General features: G+C 47.8%; 1 protein-coding gene across 2 annotated transcripts in view; it reads left to right on the forward strand.

Moving 5' to 3' along the window:
* Positions 1–237: 237 nt before the first annotated feature.
* Positions 238–18,233, forward strand: part of Cpxm2 (carboxypeptidase X, M14 family member 2) — a 96,932-nt gene continuing 78,936 nt past the window's right edge. For both annotated transcript variants that reach the window (XM_090345674.1, XM_090345675.1), the window contains exons 1-2: positions 238–577; positions 8,595–8,693. In XM_090345674.1, the coding sequence (XP_090201800.1) occupies positions 310–577; positions 8,595–8,693 (367 nt within the window). In that variant the 5' untranslated portion in view covers positions 238–309. The remainder of the gene's footprint in view (positions 578–8,594; positions 8,694–18,233) is intronic.

Here is an 18,233-nt window from a genome sequence, read left to right on the forward strand (position 1 = left end):
CCTGCTGGGAAGTGCTGATGTCCAAGTGTCCTAGGTCCCGCCCTCCCGCGTCTCGGGCCTGGCCGGCCAGCCCTCGGGGATCTGGGGTGGAGGAGCTCCCCACCTGCGGCGGAGGGCGGGCAGACCCCGGGAGGGGGGCGAGGGCGGGGCGGCCGGCTCGCGCCCCTCCCGCCCCGCGCGCCCCGCCGCCTCCGCGCCTGCCCGAGCCCGGAGCGGAGTCCGCCGCGCCCGCGCCCGGCCCCCGTCCGCCTCCGCCGCCCCCGGCGCTCCCGGCGACCCCGACCCCGGCAGGGCGCGGCGCCGGTGGGCATGGCCGCCTCCCCGGCACTGGCCTGGCCGCTCTTGGCCTTGGCCCTGGCCGGGGTCACAGCCCTCGAAGACCCTGACTATGACGGGCAGGAGCTCTGGAGCCCGGCGCCGTCCCGCGAGCGCCCCGGCACCCAGCCCCAGCCCTTCTCGGGCCCCCGGGAAGCCCAGCGCGACCTCGGCCCGCCAGAGCACAAGCCACCCAGGAAGGCGACCAAGCCCAAGGCAGCGCCGGGGAGGGAGAAGTCGGCCACCCGGCCGCCCCCGCCAGGTAACTGTGCTGGGCGGCCCGAGGGGGCGCCCTGGGCGCGCGGCCTTCCCCAGGGCCCCGGGCCTCGGGCGGCCGCCTCCCGCCTTCCCGCCCCGCCCTCCCTCTCAGGTGGTGGCGGAGCCCTGCACTGGGGAAGCGGCCGCCTGGAGAGCTGCGCCCTCCCCTCCTGGGCCACGCGTGCTCGCCATTCCCTGGGCAAGGATCCCCCCAGGATGCTGCTTCTGCTCTGTTACTTCTTCAGGCCTCAGAGGCGGGGGGGGCTCAAGAGTGCGCTTCCCTGTGGCCATGAGCATGGGTGGATGGCTGCACTTGGCAGGTGTCCCTCTGGGAAGGGCTCCCTCCATCTCTCCTGCTCTCGGTGAGGCGGCAAGCCCTCTCTATGCACAGAATGGCGCAGCCTCATCAGCTCACCTCGAGTACCCAGGTGGCTGAAGCTCCATATCCCATCCACCTGGCCCAGCCTTTTGAAATTCACCCTCAGTTTCTGCCAGCACTGCCTTAGGAAAGTGAGTCCTGCCCGGTCGATCACACACCTTGAGAAGTGGGGGCTCTGGGTAGTTGCTGGAGATGGCCTTTTCCCAAGGGCCACAAGGGTCAATGCAGGGGGGGCCAGGATGGGGACCAAATCCACTGGTCATGCAGTGGTCTTCCCTGCGAAGGAGGCATGTGAGAATCCATCTGGACTAGGGAATTACGGGAACCGAGATGGGAGGCCACAGTGACTTGATTATAGGTGTGCAAAGAGACCCTTACATTTGTATGTCACCTGGGCTCCTTGTAAGTGCTTTATGCACACTTGTTTACTGTTCTTTCTCTGGCTGTAGAAGCTGGGTGTCTTGATGATTTTACTGATGAGAAAGTAACTTCCCGAGGGTCACTTGCTGATTGGGAGACTTAGACCCCCTTCCCCTGTGCCCATGATGAAGACCTGTTTAGTTGGATAGTTTGAATCAAATCTATATGTATGGATTTTTCCATTTGCTGCAGAAAGATGGTGGGGAGACACATACAAGGTTCTAGGGGGGCAGCAAAGGGAACAGCAGAGGGGTGGCAGTGGAAAAAGCACCAGATTGTATGCTAGCCAGATCTAGGGTTCCTCTAGGGTTCAGTACATACTGATTCTACTTCCTGAGCGTCAGGTTCTTCATCTGAGGATAGGAGAAGTAGCATCTGCCACCACATGTATCCCTGTCTATGGCTGCAAAGCCTTTTCTGGTCAAGCACTGGTTTGGTGACCCACGCCTCTCACCATAGCTACTCAGCAGGCTGAGATCTGAGGATCTCCTTCAAAGCCAGGCAGAGCAGGAAATTCTATGATACTCTTATCTCCATTTGATCAGCAAAAAGGCAGAAGTAGAAGTGTGGTTCAAGAAGTAGAGGGCCAGCCTTGGGCAAAATAGCTAAGTGAAAGTATGTGGCCCTAAGTACACACGCATGCGCGCGCGCGCGTGCACGCGCGCGCGCGCGCGCGCGCGCGCACACACACACACACACACACACACACACACAAAGAGCCTTTCAACAGCAGCTTCCCCAGGCTTCCAGCTGTGCTCCTTGCGCATGCATCCTCTTAACAGCTGTTGTCTTCAGGTGTCTCTTGGGAGCATAAGACTGGGCTTAATGGGAGGGACGCAGGACGCCTGTGCTCAGTGGGCCCCAGGAGGGGGTTTGTGAGGCTCCTGGAGGAAGTTGGTGGAAGGAACAGAGGCCATTGGGGATTTAGTTTTGGCTTTGACCCCTTCCTACTACAGAAACATCCTGTGGATGTCAGTCATAGATGGTGGTGAAGGTGACTTGGAGAATGGAGTATTTGGACTAATTGAGAGTATGGGGTACCTGCACATCCCAAAGCCAGAATGCCCCAAAATCCAAAACATTTTGAGTACCAACATGGTGTCACCAGTGAGAATTTCCACCCCCTGAACGCCAGCTCAGGTACAAAAGCCTTAAAGTTATCGTACCAAGATCCTTCCTTCCAGGCTTTGTGTATAAGGCAGATATGAAGCACAAATGAATTCATGTTTAGATTTGAGTACATTCCCAAGATGCCTCACTGTGTATATGAAATATCATCCTAATTAAAAACTTGGTATATTCAAAATACTCCTGGTCCCAAGCAATTTGAATACTGGGTACCCAAACTATCCTACATTTTCCATGAGAGGGAGACAAATAGAGTCTCCATATATGGAAGAGAATGGAGTATTTAAAACTATTGCTTAAGGTTTTATTTTAGAATAATGACATACAAGAAATTGCAAAAACAATATGTTGACGTGTCACACAGGCTCCTCCCTTTGCACATTCACTCCCATGACCAAGGTTACACGACTATCCTACAGGATTTCTCGGCCTTGGCACACTTGATGCTTGGACTAACTGGGGGCATGTACAGAGGAAGATTGGTACTGTGTTGTAGGACGTTGGGCAATATCTCTGGTCTTGACCTAGTAACATCCCACCCCCAGTTGTCCTCACCAGACATTTCCCGACATGTGGGCACATACTTTCAGGAGACTGAGAATGACTTCGGCTTATGGTATGGATACCAGGACACTGATAGCTGTAAACATTGCCAACTAGATTACAGTGTTAGTCACAGTCCACTAGCTTTTACACATGTGCATGCACATATGTGTATGTTTATCAGGATATAGAACTGTAGAATCCTCTTTTGAAGTTCAAAGGGTGTGGTTATCATGGAAGTTCTGAAGTCCTTGTGAGTGTCAGTAGAACTTGACCTTGAAGGAACTGAATGGGTCAAGTACAGAGTCTGTCCATGGCAGAATTCCAACAGCTGGCTTCTCAGCCTCTGCTATGCCCTTCCACAGATGGACGGAATCTCCCCAACTGGGTTGCCCTGTCATGAGATGGACAGTACTCACTGCTAGAATGGTCTTCCTCATATGGCAGCTTGCATCTAGCTTCAGCTGCCACTGGGTGCTTTGGGGTTCAGGGAATGAGCCTCAGTTTTGATTATATGGTAAGCATCCCACAGAGGTCATGTGAGTAGATCTGAGGTGTGCTTTGCTTTGTACAACACTTCCAAATTTACCACTTTGGATGGTGACCATGCATTTTCTAGAGAAAATGGAACTGAGTTCATACATGACTCACCTACCTTTCCGTTCCACACCTCAGCAATAATGAAACAAAGCAATAAGACTGAAGGTATGATTTGAAGATTCTATTTCTCCTCCATTTGCTGCCCCCTTAGTTTAGAAGCTGGCTCACATAGGAAGCCTTTACATCTGAGCTTTTGCTTGTTCTGATGGTGGCACTTTTTTTTTTTTTAAACACTGGCCAGAAAGCACTATTGTGCTAATAGGCACACTCCTGCTTGAAGACCTGGGAGTTTTCAGACTGGGCAGTGGGCCAAGTCTGTTTGCACATTTGTGCCACAATGGTCCAGTTTGCATCTTGGGTTGTGTTGTGCCCCAGCCATGGGGGAAGGGGAAAACTGAAGTTGGTCTTTGAGCAGACCAGGCTGTAGACAAAGCTCTTTCTGTTGTGTGCACAGCTGAGTGCAGGTGGAGAGAACTCCTTTTACTCTTATGTTTCTTCTCTTTGCTGGTGTTGTGCAATTCAGCCTTTGGGTAGAAATGTCAGCTCTTAGGCAAAGCTGGAGTGTGAGGCTTAGGAGAATGTGCCTGTAAATATTTCAACATGTATTTTAAAAGCCTGCCTCCATGCTGCATGACAAACCTTACATCAGATCACATGTTTGCTTAAGAGTTAAATCTGGGTGTTTCCTTCAGGTCAGTTCCTCGCTAGGTTCCAAGGGAAAGATGCATTATAAAAAGCATCAGCTTTCTAAGGCACCACCGCCCTTTCCAAAATGCTTTCCAAAGTCAGCTCAGAGCTGGCACATCCCCTCCCGCCTGTGCCCACAGTTCCAGAAACCAGGACTTCTGCCTGGATCGCAAAGGGTGGGGGACCTAACCAGGGATGAAAGTCAGCTTGCATGCTGTGGTTTAGGAAACTAGTCCTGTGTTTCCCGGAGTGTCACAGTGTCTGTGTCTGCGATTGTCAGATCTCAGGTGGTCAGTGCCTTTGGGGCAGAGACTCAGGTGGCCTGGCTCCTAGGCCTGGATTCAGAGGTGTGGCTCCCTCTGGAGGTCATAGCTCAACTTGGCAACCCTAGCAATGGCAGGCTCTGCCTTTTGTGGCCCTCTCAGAACCTTACTTCTGCAGCTGTCCCTCCAAAGTCATAAAGTGTACAAAATGTGAATTCTTGGGCTGCAGGGGAGGGTCTGGTGATCTCATTTGACCTTAGCCTTCCAGCTACCCACGGCATATGTAGAATACCTTCTAATATTAAGTTGAGTCCCTGATGGCGCAGTTGCCTAGGCTGTGCTAGTCATGGGTGGGGCGTCATGTTAAGCTTGTTCAGGATTTGGAGCTGTCTGGGCTCACATCTGTCTGTGGGCAGTTGTGGGCACATGGGACTTCTGCCAAGCTGATTTCTCCCAGTGGTGTACAGGCAATAGGACCCATGGGACTTAAGGGAGCCAGTACCCAGCCACCCAGGCTTGGAGGGAAGCATCTTGTTTCTTGAATCCCCAGGCAATGCACCCAGAGTCTTGGCCTTCTCTTTCCCTTCCTATTCCACCTGAAACCATCTCTTGAGAGTATTCCTACAATCCAAGCCTTCTTGCCTTAGCCTGGGGCTTTAGGTACAACCAAAACTCAAGCAGTCAAGCACAAGGGTGCCCTGCACGTGCCAGTGCACACATGCCCACTGCAGATGCTATGAAGATAAAAGACTCATATTAAAGGCAAGAGATTCATCTGGTTGTATGTGAGGATGGTGACAGCAGACCATGGAGAGGGTGGTGTATGGCCTGACAGATCACCCTAACGCCCCAGTGGGATGGAGTCTTCTGCCTGGAAGGTTGGCCTGCAGGGGAGGGGCTAGCCAGCCTGCCTGAGAGAGACAGAGAAGAGGATTGGGCAGGGCCTGGGTAGTGATGGATTTTGGACTGGCCCCGGTAGGAAGCCTTCAGGAGATTGTCCTCGGTGGTCCCTGTCTGCCTCTCAGCCTCCCTTCCTGCAAACATGGCCAACATGACTGCATGTGAGGGTGGCCTCTAAGCCAGCTCCAGGCTTCCCAGGCCCTCTGGGATCTGCCTATCCCGGTATAGGGGCCCTTCCTCCCCACATCTGGGCAGCCCTTCTTCTCATCCCTATGGGCCAGCAATGTCTAACTGCTGTTGTTCAGGCTTTTCGAGTAGCTGTTATCTCACTTGAGGACTCTAAGCTCCATTTCTGGGGAGAGAGGCCTTTACTTTACATTTCTGGGAAAGTCTCAGAACACCCCACTTACTGGCTTTTTTCTCTCAGTGTGAGTTTCTTCAGTAAGAACTAGGCAAGGACGATGATGACGAGAGGGCTGGGCTTGGCCCCTCCTTCAGGGGGAATGCAAGCCCCTTTGGACTGGAATTTCCTGGCAGAATGTAGAACTGGAGGAAAGCGAATGGGTTTTGAGTTTCTGGGATGGGAGGGGGTGGTTCGCTACTGTAAGCTCCTTGTATAGAGAGGGGAAAAATAGTTTTCTATTAACCCAGAGGAATTATATTTATCACCATAGACCAGAATAGAACATGTGGCCTGCATTGGCAGTTCACTTTGCTACTTTTAAGGAATTCTGTTTTGTCACGCGGCCTAGATGGAGATGTTGATTTGATTCTGGCTCCTTCTCTGAACACTGTTTCCATTCTTCTTCTTCTTTCATCTGTACAGGCCATATGTCGCCTTCTTGTTAGAGCCTTCGGAAGAGGCTCCATGCTGGCTGGGAAGGGCTCAGGTCGCCAGTCAGCCTCCAGCTCTGTCACCCCCGGGCTCTACCGTGGCTCTAAGTAGTCCTCTTCCTCACTCTGTTCCCCTCTGCAAAATGCTGTTCCTGCCTCCAGTAGATCCTTGCCAAGGTCGGCTATTGCCTTCTAGATGAGAATATCTGATAAACTGAGAAGCATATTATACATTAGCAGTTAGTACCTGCAATAGAGCTTTGTGATGTGTAGATGGGAAGATGGTATTGGTTATGAAAAGACAGAAGTCATCTATTTTTGTATTTGTTTTATTTTATTTTATTTTTTGTTCTGCTGCAGGGGCTTGGACGTAAAGCCTGGGCACTATCCCTTAGCTTGTGTGTGTGTGTGTGTGTGTGTGTGTGTGTGTGTGTGTGTGTGTGTGTATCATAGGGCTTGAACTTAGCCTGGGCATGCTTGGCCTGGGCGCTGTCCCTGAGCACAGCCTCCTGAGTAGCTGGGACTGAAGGTGTGAGCCACAGCACCCGGCGTTCCCTTAGCTTTTATGCTGAAGTCTGGTTCTCTATCACGTTTGCCACAGCTCCACTTGCAGTGTTTTGCAGGTTAACAAGAGTCTCATAGATTCTTGCTTAGTCTGGCTTCAAACCGTGATCTTCAGATCTCAGCTCTGGCTCCGAGTCCCTTATGACTTTCTGTCCAGTCAGGCCTCCCGTCTTTCTCTTCTGAAGATGTGAGGCAGAGAGGTACATGTTCAGGCCCTGCTCGGGGGCAGGACGACAGGGAGGATGCTGAGACTGAGCCCTCGTCAGCTGGCTGCTCCTGACCACTGCTCTCCTCTGAGAGTGAAGAGATGGCTAGGCCGGGGCCGTGACCCCCACAGGGGACTCAGCTTCACATGTATTGGTCCAGCAGGGGATCCAAGCCTCTGGGCTTTTCTCTCCAGTGCTAAGTGAACTCTTGTCCACATTACTGGGCTGAAGCGTTCACTTGGGTCAGATTGTCACACTTTAAGTCTGTGCCAGCACGGCAGGGAGACGACCCTGGCTGAGAGGCGGCTTGCAGTGAGCACAGTCTCCTGGGAAGGCCTGAAATAGAACATTCATTCCCTGCATGTTGGCTTTTTCTAAACATATTTTATAAAGAAGATATATTTTTTGTAACATGTCCTATCTTTCTGCCAAATGAGACTCATGCATCTCCAACATTCCTGCTGCCAGTGTTGTTAAATAACCCAGGCCTTGGTGGACGCTCAGCCGGTGTTTTCAGGGGTGGCCTCTCCCATGGTGACCAGCCAGGATAGTCCTGCACACAAGAGCAGGACTGGTGCCGGGATGAGATGCACCTCACCTTCCGTACACTGGCTTCTGGAGGATTTAGGGTTTTCTTAGCAAATGTTCTTTTTAACGCCGGGGTTACTGTTGAATAATGAGAAGTGGTTTTATTCCTTGGTACAAGCTGAAGCCTCAGGCTTTTTGTTGATATTTCAACTTTCATTTTAATATCTCTTTTAAGTATTAGGCTATTTTTTGTCAGTCCTGGGGCTTGAACTCAGAGCCTGGGCACTGTCCGTGGACACATTTTGCTCAAGGCTAGCGCCCTGCCCCTTGAGCCACGGCACCACTTCCAGCTTTTTCTGTGTATGTGGTACCAAGGAATTGAATCCAGGGCTTCATGCATGCTAGGCGAGCACTCTACCATGAGGTTAAGCTCCCGGCCCCTAGGCTATTGTTCTTGAATTCTATTTTTCTAAAGCCTGCCACCTCTTGTTTTTGTGTGTTTGGTTATTCACTGACATGACCCTCCCTCTCTCCCTCCCTTCCTCCTTTCCTTAATTTTTTTTTTCCCCTGGAAGGAGACCAGTGCTGCTGAGGCAGAGAGTGGCTTGGTGGGGAGAGAAGCTGGAAGGGTTGTGGCTGCACACAGTGTGCTTCCTGGCCACAGCGAGGCACCACTCCAGTTGGTGGGCACCACGGTCACCCCCAGTGCCCCAGGTGGGAGCTGGAGAGTGGTGCGAGACATCCAGCATGGGGACACCAGCTCTGGTGTTGAGATCAGACTTCCATTTCCAGTCCATCAACTGTGTATTGATGACCGTGTCTCTGAACGCAGAGCCAAGAGCATTTTGCAGGCTCGCCATGGTTTCAGGTGTACATTGCTTTTATTATACTATTTATTTTCTTGGGTAGCTGGTTTGATGTCTCTTTTCCTTTCACTGTAAGTCAAGGCATCTTTTTCTCTATTTTTAGGGAGAAGTAGCAGCAGGAAAGGCCAGAGGAGCAAGGGTCTTGAGAAGGCGGCTGGGGGTGATCACCGTCTTCCGGTGGCCCCAGAAGATCCCCGAGAGAGTAAGTGAAACTCCTGGAGAGTCGGTGCCACCTCTAGCCACCTGTCCAGGGAAGCTCAGGCCCCTCGTGCAGCTGTCCAGCCCCCACACGTGTGGGGCTGCCTAGACTGTGTCCATTCTGAGCCACTGTGTGGGGGTGGAGGTGTGCCCCAACGCCCACACTTCCACGAGACACCCTGTCATCCCAGCCAGAGCTTCCTGATGGTTTGCTCAAGTCATTCCTGAATATCTTGAACCTTGGTGGCTCTCCCTACCCTTGGACATGCCTCCCTCCCACCCCCAAATCAGGGTCTTTTCTGTGGGTCCACAGCTGTCTACTGTCATGCATGCATGCATGTCTCAAATGGATCCAAGGGCTTTTTAGGGTCAAAGATCATGTCCTCTCTAAATGATTCCATGTCATACCTGTGTGTAATAATTCCATGGCATACCTGGTGTTGCAATAATTTACCTTAGAATGTTCCAAGGTTTAGTTCTGGGTTCACAAACTGTGGCCCAGTAGCCATAACTATTACTATTATTAACAGCTGTGTCACTAATATCGTCTCTTCATTATTCTAAACTACAATATCCTGGTAGCTTCCTGCTAATGCTAGTGAGAAACAACCAGTGTTCTTTTCCTTTTTAAATTAAAAGCCATGGAATTGCAGTACAAGAAGTTACTTGTCAAATATTGGCTTCAAGAGACTTGCACATTTGAAATTGTTTTAAACGTTATTTTGTTGGATATCCAGGAAGAGGTTAGCATTTATGGGATCTGAACTTGTCCTTTCCACTTATGATAGAAAAGACAAATATAGCTATTTCTCTAGTATTTGGGCAGCCACTCACAGTTCTCTTCAGCCTAAATATTTAACCTTTTAACCATGTTGACAATACTAGGAAAATATCACTCAAAAAGAACCTACAAGACAATGGAATTATAACAATTTCAATCATCCTTCTATCATATGATGTGGTCATCATGAAGTTACTTTGAAGCCATCTACTAATTATGTTTCTTTTTACTAAAAAGATTTCCAACCAGCTAGAAAATGCTAATATCTGCACATTCTCCAGGAAAGGGAAACATAAATGCGTTCTTACTCTGAATCTTCTGGGAAGCTTATTGTATAGCAGTATTGATGCCTGAATTAAGGCATATGTATGTCACGGATTGTCAAATGGAAACAGCGAGTTTCGAGATACTTAGTAATTGCCAGGTCTAGTGTTGGACATGTTTGGTGCCCCTCTGAATATTATGAGTATCATTGTCATATCATCATCATCATCATCATCATCAATTTTATAAGTGAGGAAAATGAGGCTCAGTAAAGCAGATTAGGTGCCTGGGGCTGCACAACTCGTAAGAAGCAAAACAGAGATTTGAGTCAGAGATTCTCTGGTCCCAGACTTTTGCTGGCAGGGCTGCTTAAAATAAGCAGAGCATTTCATGAATTTGTATTTACAGGGACAGCCTAATTTCTGCTGCCTCGTGAGCCCATAAACTGTGTCACTGAGCTTATTGTCACAAAGGGGATTTGTATGTTCCCTTAGGCACAATGTAATGATGGAGACTATATCTCTAATCAAGACCTTGTCATCAAAGAAATCATAGGTAAAGCAAACTACATTTGCATATAAAACCAGAAGTCAACAATAATGAACTTTCTGAAATCACCTACAGGATGAAATGTGTCTTCATCTAAAGTGGGCAGGCAAGTACCATACTTTCTGCCAACTGCAAGGACCACACTGATGGCGGGGTATTTTGAGGGTACAATGTGATGTTGAGCTGGGTTTTGGGGCCCACCCCGATGCTATGGTATTTAGGGTTTCTTCCCCTCAAGTGAGAAGGTATCGTTGTTTGTTCAGGATCACAGATGCCACAGGGCTGAGTTGGCGGGGCACCTAGCCTCAGGGGCGCTCTGGATTTTTTCTGCAACCAGATCTGGGCCTGATCATCCTTTGCTGTCTTGTGAATTCTTATATGCTTTCAAACTTGTTCTCGAACATATTGTGTCCAGATTTTTTTTTTTTTTAGCAGTTTAGGCAAAAGAGTTGGATTGAATTGTCTTAGTTCTTTATTCACAGAATTGGATATTATTAAAATTTGGGGAGGCATTTCTAGGAAGATTTCTGAGGTCTAGTTTTACATAGATACATGCACACACACACACACACACACACACACACACACACACACACACACACTCTCGCATGTGCGCGCGCATGCACACACATTCCGCAGGTTCAAAGTTGCCCTCTTCTGCCAGCTTCCTCACCCTCCTGGCCCATTTAGAGTTGCTCTCCTGACCTGGAACCATATTTCCTCAGGGCAGGGCCACTTTCCTCCAGGACAAACATCCTGGCTGTGAGTCACTGGGTGTTCTACATCTGATTTTGACCTGTAGAAACTCTTGTATGTAAAATAAGGAGAGGCGGTGGAGGGAAGACAGCTGGGAGTCCCTGCTGTGTGTCTGTGGCGGCTGCCCAGGGGGCGGGTGGAGGTGCTGGGGATGATGGACATGCAGCAGGACGTGCTCAGGAGAGCAAGGGAGGCACCTTGAGGTATCTCCTTGGGCTACAGGAGGGGGCCTTGATGGAGACGGCTGCCACGGATGTCCACTCCTTCCTGTCCAACGTGGTGGTCAGTACTAATGTCTACTTCTTCTTGCTCCAAGGGGGAGGTTAATACAGGGGTGCTTACAGATGTCCTACGGGTGGAGGGCAGTGCAGCTTTGGGCTGAAGGGCAGAGTCTGTTTCTGTGATTAGGTCACCGTGTTACCTACCTGGGGCAGTTGAGATACATTTCAGCGTTGCTATAAAACAGCCTACAAGGTTGCTTGAATTCTTGGCTTGCTTCTTCATCTCTTTCTAGGTCTATCCTTTTTTACATGGATGCATCTTTTTAGTTCCTTTCTAAAATGATGAGGGCTCCTTGACTCCGGCCTTTCCGTACGTCACATTTAAGACAAAAAGTAAGAGGGGACCCCGTGGCCAGTGCAGAGCCAAAGGCTGAAGAGGCCTTGTTTATTTCTACATATTCGTACCCCGGTCTGTGGCCCAAGGAATTGGGCAGTGAGTGGCACAGATGTGTGTCCAACCTGTCATTTGGAATCAACAAGAACTTTTTAAGAGAATTAGATCGCATATATTTTATGTTTTAGTGCCTAAGAGGCACAATCAAGATGGTTACGTGAATACTCATAGAAACATGCAAAATGTAGACCGTAACAGAATTTAAAATCCAATCTTGTCTCATGGCCATTTACCAAAGCAGGTAGTGATCTGGTGATCGTGTGGGCTGTAGCGTGCCAGCCCCTGTCTTAGAACACTGGTATTCTACAATTCTGCATCCAGGAAGCCTCCCCGGATTGCCTCCTTTTCATTTCCCTATATTTCTGTCTTATGGTCTGGTCCCCTCTGTTCTAACACCAAAGATCTTATTTCAAAAAGAGTAGGTTTCTCTTTTTGGATTGTTTTTCTTCCTTGCATTAAAAAAATTTTCTTGATAGGTGGATTTATTTTAAATATTTACAAAACTATCACAGGTATTTTAATCTCAGTATGTGAAGATATGGTGAATACTTAGAATGGATCATTTCTGATAAAACCTTTTCCCTGGTTAATCATAACAAATCGCTTTGAAGGTTACATTATTTCTCAGAATTCTTTGAGTGGTGAACCCATATTTTATATTCTTTTGGAAGACTTTTTGTTCTTCTTCTGCACAGTAGTATTTTCTTTTTATTCATCTTTGAGTGAGGTTAAGAGCCAGTCAGATTTTCTCCCTTGGGGACAGTCAGGGCCTTTCCTCAGATGTGCAGTTGACCAAGTCCACATGCATCTCTCTCCTCACCTAGCACAGTGCAGTTCCCATTTCCAGCAGCCTTTAATCTCTTGTACATTTGTGCTCTTCTGTAGTGACAACCACTTCTTTATTGCTGGTTTCTGATGTTTCCATCTTAGGGCATACTTGAGAGACCCTGAATTACCTGCAAAGCTTGATATCAGTCAGTGTTCCTGTCCATTGATATGGCAATGTACTGTCCCCTGCCGCCATCTCGCCAGTTGTTTTCTGAGAATTTATAATGCCAGTAGTTGTAGAGAGTTGACTGGGTGGACAGGTCATCCATCCCCTGCCATCCCAGAAAATCATATATGGAGTTGAGAGATGGTGTTTAGTTTTCTAGTTGCTACAGACCCAGAGTTTCAAACTGGAGGCACACAGTAAGAGAGGGATAATGCTTTTTGTAGGTTCCTCCTCTGAGAAATCTCTATTTTCTCCCTCAACCATCTTCATCTGACTCACACATGGTAAATATTCTTCCATATCTAGTACTAAGTTGAAGCATTGTTGGAAGTCTTTCCTTTCTTGCAGTTTTATGAGGTTTTTTTTTTAGAGCAAGTTTGGGAGAGGTTGTGAAATTTTAAACTAGAACTCTCCCAAGTTGATGACACTTCTGAATAATAGATGGTTTTACGAGGTACATGAAATGATCCCAGAAGTACAAAGTTTCTCTCTTTAACTTACCTCTCAAAGAGTCCTTGCCTAGCATGCATGAAACCCTGGGTTCAATTCCTTAGTACCACATAAATAGAAAAAACTGGAAGAGGCTCTGTGGCTCAAATGGTTGAGCAAAAAGAAGCTCAGAGACAATGCCCAGGCCCTGAGTTTAAGCCCCAGGACTGGCAAAAATAAAATCAAGGTAATGTACAGAGGGGTTATAGTTTGGGTTTTTTTTTTGCCAGTCCTGAGCCTTGAGCTCAGGGCCTGGGCACTGTCCTTGGACTTTCTCAAGGCTAGAGCTCTACCACTTGAGCCACAGCACCATTTCTAGCTTTTTTTCTACGTATGTGGTACCAAGGAATCGAACCCCGGCCTTTGTGCACGATAGACAAGCACTCTACCACTAGGGTAAACTCCAGGCCCAGGGTTTCAGTTTTATAAGCCAGGTAAAAAGTACATTTCTTTTCTGGACACTGTTCCCCCTCCCGTTCCCTTTCTCTCCACTTGGTCCCTGGGGACAGATCTTTTTCTACCTCAATGCCAATTGGCAATTTGTTGCCTAAAGTTTAGCAGAGGAGAAATGGTCATTTGAAAGCAGGGAGACGCTACTGGCTGATTAGGGAAGATGTTTGACTGATTTTCTGGTTTTCAAGAGTTTAAACTGTAAGAAATGGAGAATTTTTGATGCATTAGCATAATTTTCAGTAGCAAATAAATGTCTAAATAAAATTCAAAAAAGATGAAATAATTATGGGTTCACAGGAAAGTGTAAACAAACACACAGGGAGAAGGGCTCTTGTCTCCCTCACTTTCCTCCTCTGGTGTTGGCATTTCCCGTAACTGAGGTACAATGAGAAAATCAGGAAGAAGCCACTGCATGTGTCCAGATTTCATCAGCTATTCATGCGTTCATGGGTGTGCAGTCCTGCTCAGCTGTATCATAGAAATACTGCTGACCATCAAAACTTGCTTCTTTATAGCCCGTGCCCTTTGGTCAGTTCCCAATTCATGGCAACTGACTGTCTGCTCTGTGTAATTTGTTTTAAAGGGAATTGGGTATAGGGAATTGTGTAGCATGTAGCTTTTGAGGTAGGTGGTTTTATGTTTGGCACAACCCTTGTTTGCTCCTAAATTGGAAAAATTGATTAGTCAGGGAAAGCTAAGCCTTTTATCTAACACATAGCCAAAAAGGAATAGGAATCCCGCCCCTAACTCCCTAGGTCCCATGTACACAATTGGCTTACTGTTCACATCATTCACGCACCAAGGATATACAGCATTGTAACTGCAGTTTAGAAGAAGACATAGAACTGCTCATGGTCGGAGCCTCTGAAATCCCCAACCCCTGAAAGATCACTCTCATTGAAATGACTTTTCCTGGTTCCAAACGAGACAGTATTCATCGTATACTCATGTCTGACTTCTTTTGCTCAGCATGGTATTTATGAACATAAATGATGTTGTACATGCCTGGTTCATTACCCCTCTGATTTATGGTATTCTGCTGCAGGACTACAAGTTATTTATTCATTCTCCTGTGGAAGGAGGTGTGAGTTGTTTTTAGCTTTTGGCTCTTATACAAAGTGCAGTTAAGACTATTCTTGTGTGAGTCTTCGGCTGTGTATGCGAATGCATTATTATAATAAGTACATGTTCAGAACTTCAAAAGGTTGTACAGTAGAGCTGCAAAGGAACGTAACAATCCAAGTGTCCAGTGCTTTTTAGTCAGAGTTGGCTATTCCGTTCGCCCCCCTCCTGTCTCAGGTGTTTACCTTCAGAGGCACTGCTGGAGAATCAGTGTTCAGTGAGAGCCAGGAGAGGAACCTTGCTTGTACCAATCCCCACTCTCCCCAGCAGCCCGCGGGGGCCCTGGACTTGTCTTCCTTGAAAGTCAGCATGTGGTCTTAGGGATTGTTTTCATTTTCTTCGTATTGTGAGAAGGCACTGGTATCTCACTGTGGTCTTAATTGGCATTTTCCTGGTGACTAATGACAGATGTTCCCTTGCCATCTGGATAGCTTAATTGCTAAGATCTATTTAGGTTCTATTTTGCTCTTGGTTTTCTTTTTGATCTATGGGAGATTTTTTTTCTTCTCTTTTCTTAAAAGTACTGTGAGTCCTTTGTCAGATACATTCACAGCTAGGGTCGTCTCCTACTTTGGTTCACTCCGGTTGTGCGGTCTTTTAAATAACAGATCTTCTTAAACTTGAAAGAAACCGATTAATCTTTTCTTTTGTGGTGTGTGCTTTGTCCTTCCTGCTATATTTTTTTTTCCTTTTTGCCTCCTCCAGAGTCATAACGACATTGTCCCTAGGCTGGCTCCTAGTGATAAAATTTCTTTTCATATTCATGTGTTTTCGTGAAAATGATTTCATCTCAATAACAATATTGAGTAAATAACAGTGTGGAAGGTACATAGGTGTGGAAATGGTGTAAAGATGATAACTAAGTGACTAAGGGTCAAGAAGTGCTATTTGGAACCCATACTCCCTTGCGGGAGGGCCTTGGTTATTGGCAGTTATAGTGGCTCAAGATTTGTTCGAGCGATTTTCAGTCAAGCCTTGGGAATTCAGGGCTGAAAACCCATTGTCACAGCAGTAAGGGTGTCCGGACTCTTCTGGGAGGCAGATTAAATGGAGAATCTCACGGTATTGACTTTTGTCATGAGACTGGCCCCAAGGTGGGGTGAAGAGGCTCATGAAGGTGGGGTGAGGTGGAGTCAGTGTGGGGGTGCATTCCAGATGAAGCATCTGTAGACTGAATGTTCTAGGTGGTGTGGCGGGGAGGTGGGGGTGAAGGTGCCTCTTGGTCCTTGAAGATTTGAGTGGCTTAGGCTCAGTTTCCAGTTCTATGATCGGTCCCTCTGTTGGACCCTCCAGAGCCAGCATTACCTCATGGGTGAGATCCCAGCTAGGTCCTGGGGGATTTTGTCTAGGAAGACGCCTGTGAGAGAAACAGTTGTCCTGTTAATTAGGGCCTCTGGGAAGGAAGGCTCCTCTGAGGTTCTGAGGCTCAGTCTGAGGGAGCCTTGTCGGCCAGCAGGGCAGTGGAGAAGGGCAGAAGGGTCTTCCTTGATATTGTGGGTGATAAGGACTTTCCAAGAGTGATTAGATAAGAGGGAGATTGGTTCATAGATTTCCCAAGACCCAGAGCTAGGCCCGTGCCCCACTAGGGAGCTTGTGGTGTCTGAGCCAGGCTGAGCCCTGGTAAACACATTTTCAGCACCCCAGGAAATGGCCTCCAGGGCTTTCATTAGTCAAAACTAATGCCAAGTTTGGAAAAGCAAGGAAAGTCAATTCCATAAATCAAAGCTGTCCAATTTACAGGTGACAATAACAGCAGAAATCCAAGAGAGCCAGGAATGTGTCCCCAAGGGCCTTCCATGCCTTTTAAGACTTCTCGGTTCCTAGTAGGTAACCACTGTGGGCCTCTAGGTCCCCAATTCTGAGTTCCCCTTTTCTAACCAGGGAACCCCAATCCCCATCCTAGGTACAACTTTTTTTTTCCTGTTTTTACCCCAAATACCACACAAGCATTCAAATTCTACTTAGGATTTTTCGAGTCAAATGATGATGTTATAAAGATGATGCTTAGGATCGTATGGCACATTCAATTCCCGAATTTGACCTTGGACACTTCCTAGCTTTCATGGAGTTAAGGTGACCCCAAATCTCAGTTTACCCCTGTACACCCTGGCTAATGTTAGGACACAGACAGCGTTAGGATGGGCGCGCTGATTTAGGAGTTATCCACTGTATTCTGACTGTAACTTCAAGACCCCAGTAGCTTCATGATATTAAAGAAAACAGGTACACTTTGTTGGAGAGCTGGTGTGTGTGTGTGTGTGTGTGTGTGTGTGTGTGTGTGTGTGTGTGTGTTCATGACACAGGTCACATACAGCAGTTTATGGTGGTGGAGTAAGGAGCCTGATGACTGATAATTATATGCCAGCATGGTGATCTCCAGTGAATAGGTCTGCCATGCAGAGAGCGCCATCCAGGAACAGCTCTCCTGCCGTGAGTGTGGTGGAGAATGGGCTCACAGCAGAGGGCCCCATCTTGCCAGAACCTAGAGGTAGGGGAAGGCACTGCACTCAGCACTGGAGAGCCACATGCCTTCAGACAAAGTAAGTTTATCCTTGCAACTGTCACTTGCTGTTCCTCCAGATTGTGACACATCTTGGCTCACTAATTACTATTTTCCCCAAGGGTTTTTTTTTTTCACACCTTTCCTCCTATTCTCCCTACCCATGTGTCTCTCAACATTAGAACCTTTTCCTTCCCAGAAGCAACAGACCCTTGATTTGATGGTGGCAGCCTAGAGTTTGTGTTCTTCTGGAAAGAGCAGGAGCCTCTCCTGAGGAGGATTTCAGGAGGGTCGGTGGCTGCCGTCCACACAGAGTAGCCAAGCTTAGCAGAACACTGAAGAGGGACAAAGACCTGCGAATGAATGAGTTCCCCATTTCTTTTAAAGCAGTCTTATGCTTAGGAATTATCTCATGGCTTGGCCTTAGGACCTAAGTATGTTGCAGTTCCAACAAAGCTTTGCCTTTTTTTTTTTTAACTTTCTGGTTTATCAATATTTAAATTAGGCTTTGAAACTCTCATTTCTCTTCTTCATTTCACTTGCTCATCAATGCACCCCACTCTTGGCTTCCTCTGTAATGTGTCCTGAAGGCTGAGGGAATTCCACATCATTGGAAGGTGGCGTTGTGATTGATAGGTCCTTGGACAGGGGCCACCTGTTTCTTTGAGAATGCACAACCAAAGGAATTCTGACTAATTTTTCTTATTCTGTTGTGTTGCATTCAGAGTTCTTTAGGCGGCAGGTCTCTCCCCTCTTCTTATCCCTAGAGTTCTTAAAAAGGATCTATGTTTATGGTGGGAAATGGTGGATGTTCCAAATACTTCTATATCTGAAAATGCCTTGACTGTTGATAGTTCAGCTGGTAGTAAATTCCAGGTGCTAAGTTTCATTTTACTCAGCTCTTTGATTAGAGGAGCTTCTTGTGGGACTATGTGAGTCTGATTCTCACTCCTCAGTCATC

This window comes from Megascapheus bottae, chromosome 15 (assembly GCF_031878675.1).
Source record: "Megascapheus bottae isolate mThoBot1 chromosome 15, mThoBot2.hap1, whole genome shotgun sequence".
Taxonomy (NCBI): Eukaryota; Metazoa; Chordata; class Mammalia; order Rodentia; family Geomyidae; genus Megascapheus; species Megascapheus bottae.